This window comes from Chamaea fasciata, unplaced genomic scaffold (assembly GCF_029207755.1).
Source record: "Chamaea fasciata isolate MVZ Bird 193981 ecotype frontalis unplaced genomic scaffold, bChaFas1.0.hap1 SCAF_5, whole genome shotgun sequence".
Taxonomy (NCBI): Eukaryota; Metazoa; Chordata; class Aves; order Passeriformes; family Sylviidae; genus Chamaea; species Chamaea fasciata.
In genome coordinates, this window is record NW_027094090.1 from 6,021,486 (window position 1) to 6,029,759 (window position 8,274).

Here is an 8,274-nt window from a genome sequence, read left to right on the forward strand (position 1 = left end):
GTGCACGAGTCAGGTCAGAGCAGGACCGAGGGAGGCTCTGTGTGGATGGTCTGTGCCAGGAATAACTTGTCCAGCAGCACCAGGGAAGTGGGCACTGGTGATCCACACCTCGAGTGCTGGGCCCAGTTCTGGCCTCTCAGCTCAGGAAGGGCATTGAGGGCTGGAGCGTGTCCAGAGAAGGGCGATGGAGCCGGGGAAGGGGCTGGAGCACAAGTCCTGCGAGGAGCAGCTGAGGGAGCTGGGGGACTCAGCCTGGAGAAAAGGATACTTGGGACCTTTTCACTCTCTACAACTCCGTGACAGGGGTTGTAGCCAGGTGGGTGTCAGGCTCATCTTCCAGGCAACCAGCGACAAGAGGACATGATCTTAAGCTGTGACAGTAGCCGCTTGGGTTGCACATGGGGAAGAATTTCTTCATAGAAAGAGTGACTGGACACTGGGGCCGTCCGGGGAGGTGGTGGAGTCACCGTCCCTGGAGCTGTTTTAGGAAAGCCTGGATGTGGCGCTCAGTACCATGGTCTGGTTGACAAGGTGGTGTTTGGTCACAGGTCGGACTCGATGATCTCAGCGGTTTTTTCTAACCGGATCGATTCTGCGATCCTGTGCCCCGGCAGCCCCCCAGGCCGCGGGCCGCGCTGCGAGCCCCGGTGCCGCGGCGCTCCGCCCGCCCGGCGCGCTCCGCCCCCGCCCGAGCCCGCAGCGATGGCGGCCCGGCTGTGCCCGCTGCCGAGGCCCCTCAGGGCCGCCTTCAGCAGCGCCGCGGCCGCGGGAGCCGGGCAGGCCCCGCCGGCGGAGCCGCTGACGGAGCGGCGGCAGGCGGGGGGCGTGCGGTGAGCGGGGGCGCCGGGGGCTCCGGGACGCGGCCGCGTTCGGAGCTCGGTGACCGTAACCCCGCTGTGTTTCACGGGTTTTGCAGCACCATCGTCCTGAACAACCCGCGGCGGCGGAACGCGCTGTCGCTGCCCATGCTGCAGAGCCTGCGGAGGGACCTGCTGCACGACGTCAAGAGCCGGGAGCTCCGCGTCATCGTCATCGCGGGTACCGCGGCACCCGAGCGGGCGGGCGGGGCACACGCCGCGCAGCGCGGAGCCGAAACACAAACCTCGCTGGGAGCTTCGGGAAACGGGGCAGGAAGGGACCTGGGCGATTCCCCAATGCCCCCCTGGTCTCCCGTGGGTGGCTGCACCCGTCTTCCTCTATACTCACCCCAGCTTCCCCTGTCCTGTACTTAATTCCTCATTCCTAACTCGGTATTAACCATTGACTGGGGTTTTGTTACGCCTTTGGTTTTAGCCAGCGTGTCTAAGCATTAACACGTTTCAAAACGTCAGCATTTCAGTCGGGGTATGAGAATGTGTACGCCTCGGCTTTTTAGGGTTAGGGTTAATTGGTTTTAAGATTGTATGTAATGAACACTTTGAACAGAACAAAAGCCAAAAAAAAAAAGTTCTAAGAGTTATCAAAGTAAAGCATTAACATCCACACATAGGAGTTTTGTGCAGGAACGGGCAAAGCTAGGATGGCACCTGTTGCCCTGTTGTCAGGTACAGACTGTAGTAAAAAACAGCGTTTCTGTAAATCCAGTGCTCTGTTTCCCTGCTCTGAGCCAGGATCAGCTTCATCGTTGCCAATGGTTTGTCAGAACTACTTTAGAAACACTCCAGTGAAGGAGACGTCACAATATCAATACCACAGACACCCATGACCCACGGATGTAAAACAGCCTCTCTCAGAGCCTGTTACAGTTTCCTTCCATTTACACATTAAGCTGTAGTGTTCTTAAAGGTGCTGAAACTTGAGCCGTACTTAAGCCATCTTTTTTTCCTCTGCTATTTTAAGATAGCCTTCCTTTGCCCCCCTTCCAAACATCTCAGATAAATTGGTTTATTAATTTACGATCATGCTGTTTCCTATACGTAGGGGAAAACTCTGTGTTAGGGCACACACACAAGAGTGGAAGAGACCTGATTTCACAGGGATGAGTTTAAATATACATATTCCTCATTTCAAACAGCAGTTAGAAATTTTGCAAAACACTGAGGTGTTGGGAATGCAGTGCTCTGGGAGTTTGTGAGCACAATTGCATTTGGTGTTTTAGAAATTGCATGTTCCTGTTTACTTCTGATTCCCCTGCTGAGTAAAATGCAAAAGAAGAAATTTCAAGAAAATAAAAGATTCCACAGAGAATGCTTTGGGCCTTTAACACAGACTTTGCAGCTGATTCTTCAATGAGGTTCAAATGCAGATGTAAATAATCTCCAGATTTATATTGCCAACCCCATGAGTTGACTGACAGTTGTGTGGGTATTTCTGGATAGATTGTGTCTTAGTAATCTGATTCATAAGAAACAAATCCATAGGTAAGGTTTGGTCTGCATAGGTGTAGCTGGAAATGCCAGATCCATACAAATATCTGAGAAGTTCTGAAGGACTGGAAAGCATCACTCTGGTTCATTTGAATGGCAGGTAGTCACATGACAAAGGAAAACTGTTGTAAAGATTGTGTACCTGTACAGAGTGTTTTGATCTTAGCAAATCCAAAGTTTAGTTCCACAGAAACCTCTTTTGCTGCCCAAACCCTGAACATACTTTTGGGGGTTCTCTAGATGACAGTTTAGTAGTGGAGAAGACACTCCAACAACCCTTCTGGTTCTCCTGTAGCAGAATAACCTTTTTTCTTTATTTATTTTTCCATTGTGACCTTCAACACCATGACAGAAAAAATATTGATGCTTATTTAGCAAAAGTTAATAATTAATTCTGGGTACAGTAAATAGGGACTAAGTATATTTATCAGTCTGAGAGCAGAGCACTCCAGCCTTGCTCCAGCTGATAAGTTTGGCTGTATTGAGGGGCTGTTTTGAACATCCTTACACAAAACTGGGCTCAGAGGTGTGAAGTGCATTCTTTCTAACTGAGTTAAGTGTAATGGAAGTGAAATGGGACCTTGAAAAGTGATAATGGGTGTTACTGTGCTTAAATGTTGCATTGCAGCAATTTAAAGTTGCCACAAAAACCTAGAAGGCGGTATTTTGGAATTGTGCTCAAAACTCCCTCCCCAAACTCCTTTTTGAACATTTATATGTCATTGACATCCCTTTAGCTGGGACACTGATATGCTGCAGCCCCTGTTTTCTTCATTACTACAGACTGACTTTTCCTGAAATTCTTTGCAGCTGAAGGACCTGTATTTAGTTCCGGCCATGATTTAAAGGAACTGTCAAGTGAAGATGATGTGAAGCATCATTCCCAAGTGTTTGAATTATGTGCAGAGGTAAGCAGTTCTTCTTGAGTGCCTCTGCCTTTGCCTGGTGTTAAGAGCAAGTGTTGGCTTAAGGAGGGACAGCATTGGTCATCTGCTTGCTAAAGCACAGATTATTCCTTCAGATTCCTTGATTTTTGCTGCTCTGCTGTTTCAGTTCCTGATCCCGATGCAATTATGTTTTCCCTGGATTTCTCTACGTGTAAATAAAAGGGCTAAAATGCCAATGTGCATGTCTCCAACAATGGGCACAGTCAGGGTGTATTCCTTAGTTTAGCCAGTATTCCTTGCAGCTGAGTATTTGAGCAATGTCTTTTGTAGAAGTCTCGGGATAATCACCTTCAAATCACTTGTGATCAAATCTTTCCCTGCATTTGTTTAATTAAAAGTTCAGGATTTGCTTAAACATCAAGTAAGCAATGTGAAAGTAAGATCTGACTCACTGGTTGTCGGAGTTCTTGTTAAAGACACAGGTCAGGGGGGTGGAGAAGTTAAAGTGAATCCTGGAGCCTTTGGAGAGAATGGCAAAATCCCCTCTGATAGTGGTGGAGCTAGAATTTAACCCCTACTCCTTCTCAGTGTGACAACAGTGAGTACTTTGAAAGCTTTTTTCTAGTTCCTCCAGTACTAATGATCTCTAAGACATTGCTGAGCCCATATTTAAGGAATTTTGTAAAAGCCATGTGTGAAAGCTACAGGGCCTTCTTCATCCTTTCATCAAAAAAGAGCCAAGATCCAGCAGTTCGGGGTTTTTTTGGTGAATAGAGAGGAAGGTACTTTTGATGACTTCCAAAACAGGATTATGTTTTCCCGAATTTCCATACTGACCACTGTCTTTTGTGCATGCAGGTTATGACTTTAATCCAGAAACTTCCAGTGCCAGTGATTGCCAAAGTAAATGGCTTGGCTACAGCAGCTGGCTGCCAGCTCGTGGCAAGCTGTGACATCGCAGTGGCAAGTGAGAAATCTCAGTTTGCTACTCCTGGAGTAAACATTGGGCTGTTCTGCTCCACACCAGGTGTGGCCTTGGGTAGATCTCTTCCAAGAAAGGTAAGCTTCCTTTCCAGATATTCCTCACAATTTTGCAAAAAGTTGGTTCCCTCGTTAGGAGTTTTAGTTCCATTGCCTGAACTTTATTTTCCTGTGGTGCAACATTCAAAATACTTTATTTCAAAAGGCATCTCCATAACTCCTTGGACTGGGAAAAATAATAAAGGGTGAACTCCTGTTTAGGAAAGGCAGTTTCCTACTGATGTGATTCCAACCAGCACGAGCTCATCCCAGCAGCTCAGCAATCCCTTTCCTTTCCAGCAGACAGTTCAGGGCTTTAGCCAATGATGTTCTCCCCTGAGGAGGAAACCCCTTCAAGTTCAGGATAACAATCCCACCGAGGCATCAATTCTTGCCAGGCAATGACATTTCACTGCCAGCAGGATCTGCCTGGCTGTGGATCAAGATGCTTTAAATAGCATCTAAACCCCTCCTCTTTTATGTCCTACTGATTGGGGCTGCACATCTCTCACAGCGTAAAAAATAGTACAATCTATAAAGCTTCCATAACTGAGAATAGAAGTTTTAAGTTCTGATCCAGTTAGATTCATGCATACAGACAGTCCAAGCCCGGCAGGGTTCTGCTGAGATGCAGTGACTGAACTGCACACATCCCATTGCTGGATAAGAGCTTCAGCTTGAAATTTCCCATCTGCAGGGACATCCTGTTCAAACAGAGTCCATGGGGGATTTTTCCAAGTCTGCTCTTGTGTGCAGTTGTAGCTATTTCTGAATTAGTAATTCTGGGCTGTAGGATTACCTTTTTAAAACGTGTGGGAAATACTTTTCTCTGTGCCACTTTTCAAAGCAATAAGAACATTCCCTACAGTTCCCAGAATTGCTGATTTTTGCCTTTTAACAAAAGAAGTGTTGCCATTGCTCGTAGCCACCAGAGCAAAGATGCTAATGAGGATAATAAGCTTTTATGATTCAGGTAGTGGTCAATTGCATCAGGAGTCTCAGAAAACAATCTTTATTGATACATAACATTGAATAGTCACTGATTATTTGGGGGATTTTTAGTTTCAAGCCTCAAGCACCAGATGCTGAAAGCAGCAGGAGTCTGAAATAATGTGGCTATAAAAAGGCCATATTTAAAACCACCCATACTAAACTTAAAACTAGGACAGGTGTTTTCCAAGACTGCACATATGACCAGCTTAAAATACCAAGTTCAGTAATTTGACTTTGTAGATGATCCACCTTCTCTTTTAATTCCTACAGCAATCACTGTAGAGACTGTGAGCTTTTGAAGAGAAACCCAGGGGTGTCAGCCTAGGATAGCTGGAATCAGCAGGCAGCAGGTTTGAAGAGACCAGCTTTAGACCCAGTCCTTCTCTTTGCTGAGACCTCTTAACAGATCCTTGGCAGTTTTAAAGACCAAAAGATTTAAATCATTTGTGAAAAGAATAACTTGTACTTGAAGGAAGAGGCTGAAACTCCCCAAACAAAGCAAAGCACTGAGGCAGTTGGGTTGACTTAATACAGTATTTTTCCTTGTTCAGGTGGCTCTGGAGATGCTTTTCACGGGTGAACCTCTCTCTGCCCACGAAGCCTTAATGCATGGGCTCGTCAGCAAGGTGGTACCAGAAGACAAGCTGGAAGAAGAGACCATGAAAATCTCTCAGAAGATCTGTGAAAGCAGCAAATCCGTCTTGGCCTTGGGGAAGGCCACCTTTTACAGACAGATAACCCAGGACATCGACACTGCTTACAAAATAACTACTAAGGTCATGGTAGATAATTTGACTTTGAGAGATGGGCAGGAAGGCATTGAAGCCTTTGTTCAGAAGCGCAAGCCTGTCTGGTCACACTCTCAGGAGGAGAAGAAGTGAGTCCTGTCTCTAAACAAACCTTAGCTGTGCCTTATGATTCTTCATGCAGTTGCCTTTGGGAACTATATTTTTATTCTTACTGAAAGTTAAATTTCTCTTCTTTCAAATGCCAGACACAATAAATTTACTCTAAGTATGTAATAAATGTTAAGAAAAATCAAAGAAAATGGGTTTTCTTAGCAGTGAATTTAATCTGTGGTTTTAGAAGAAACTCTGTTACTTTAAAAATAATGTTAAACTGCTGCAAAAATCAGTTTAACGTGTCTCAGGTTACATGGGGAGTCACAGGGGCTGAGAGGGAACTCAGATCACCTTGTTCAGAACCGCCTCTCCGTAGTTCTGGATGAGAATTGCTATTTATTGTTACTAATAGAGAATTGAAGGGCTTGGACACATTCCAGAGATGATGGTAGTACATATAATAATGAATTCTGGGACTGTTTTGAGTGTTACAGGCAGAAGCCTGCACACAGTCATCCATTGCTCCTCGTATCTTCCTGTGAACTGTATGTGTCAGCAGTTTGTCCCCCACAAATCCTGATTTTCCACCATCAGTTCAAGCACTTATCCCAGCTCTAAGGAGTTTTGTTGACTCCAGGGAGGATGACATGGGTTGGGGTGAAAAGCAGTGTCTTGCCCCAGCTATATTTTCAGGCTAGTGTGTTAGTTGGGAAGTCCATCCTTGTGCTCAAAGCTGGGCTTTTACCAGCACTGGAGCAGTCCAGCCATGGATTTAAGGACTTGACAACTTTCAAAAACAGGGGTTCAGCTGCTCCCCTGGGTAATCAGTTCCAACCCTCAGGGTGAATTTTTTATTAATGTCCAGTCTGAGCCATGAAGCAGCATTTTATGGCCATTGTCCCTATTTACATTATTTGGCGTTACTGAGAAAGTTTAACTCCATTATCTATGTAACTCTCTTCAAGCAGTCACAGGCTGCATGTAGACCACACTTATATTCCTCTGTGCCAGACTGACAAGCCCTGCTTCCTCCACCCTCCGTGAAGGTCATGTTCTCTGGGTAACCAGTTTGGCACCCCTCCAGTGGACCAGTTCCAGTTTCTCCACATCCCTTCTGTACTGGTTGTGCCAAAACTGGGCTGTATCCTAAATATGGCCTCACCAGATCTGAGCAGAGAAGAGCAAAATAGGCCCTCCGTGTGCTGGTCTGTGAGTAGTGCTCAGTGTGTGTTTTGTCTGCTCTGTGATGAGAGTGCACCTCTGGCTTGGATTCAGCCAGGCATCCCCTGGGAGCCCATTTCCAACAGGACTCTGCCCTGCCAGTCCTCTCCTCACCTGTTCTGCTATCCTGTACTGGTTATTCTTCCCAGGTGAAGAAACTTGTATTTCTCCTTGGATCGTGGTTGGTTTGGGTTGAAGCAGACCGTTTGGGGTGTCAGCCATTGTCCCAGTTTCACATAATCTGCAGGTTTGCTGAGGATGTGTTATTGATGGCAGTACTGCATGAAAGGAGCCTTGATATAAATCCATGGTGATCAACATGGGATGACCTCCCAGCAAACACATTTTTTCTGAAGTTCCACATAGCCAAATCATGAGGGCTCATCCATCTCATCCTTAAATGGACATCTAAGCAAGACCACGTGAATCACAGGATGGATGGGCCTTTTATTGTTGACAGTAGAAGCAGCCTAAAGGGCTTGGTGCAGACTTGGATGTCTTAAGTTAGATCAAATTAATCCTACCTGTTGGGAAAGATGAGACAGGAAAAGCTTACAGATATGATTGCCTGGCAAGAGATTCTAAAAATATAAAACCTGTGAATGAAATAGAAATGAAAGCTAGTTTTGAGATGTAGGCATGGCAGGCAGGAAGACGGTGATTAACTGGAGATGGGTTGAGTGATAGCAAACAAAGGGACACTGAAGGACCCAAGGGAGTAGCCCTGCCAAGGTATCAGGGAAAAGGCAGATAAGAAAGTAGCCTTTAGAGTTTAGAATACAGAATGATATGGTAATAGAGCAGTTGTCACAGGCTGTATGCAAAGTCTGTAGGTTTTGTATCTCGCGCCGGTTGGTCACTGTAAATAAGAATATTCAACACAAAAGGAGACATAAGGTATTGTAACAAGGACCCTCTCTCTCTTACCTCTCTCGCTCTTACCCC

The 8,274-nt window shown here is 45.9% G+C and overlaps 1 protein-coding gene across 1 annotated transcript; it reads left to right on the forward strand.

Annotated features, from left to right (window-relative positions):
• The first annotated feature begins 690 nt into the window (after window positions 1–690).
• Window positions 691–6,319, forward strand: ECHDC3 (enoyl-CoA hydratase domain containing 3). Its single transcript, XM_066184537.1, has 5 exons — window positions 691–830; window positions 917–1,038; window positions 3,177–3,274; window positions 4,112–4,312; window positions 5,818–6,319. Exons 1-5 carry the CDS (start codon window positions 703–705, stop codon window positions 6,145–6,147), a joined length of 879 nt encoding a protein of 292 aa, XP_066040634.1. The 5' UTR covers window positions 691–702; the 3' UTR covers window positions 6,148–6,319.
• The last annotated feature ends 1,955 nt before the right edge of the window (window positions 6,320–8,274 follow it).

Bases quoted from the DNA above. Each gene is read 5' to 3' on its own strand.
- ECHDC3 (XM_066184537.1), top strand. From the start codon at position 703: ATGGCGGCCCGGCTGTGCCCGCTGCCGAGGCCCCTCAGGGCCGCCTTC. The intron at 831-916 runs GTGAGCGGGGGC...CGGGTTTTGCAG, and splicing joins CGGCAGGCGGGGGGCGTGCG to CACCATCGTCCTGAACAACC. The intron at 1,039-3,176 runs GTACCGCGGCAC...AATTCTTTGCAG, and splicing joins CCGCGTCATCGTCATCGCGG to CTGAAGGACCTGTATTTAGT.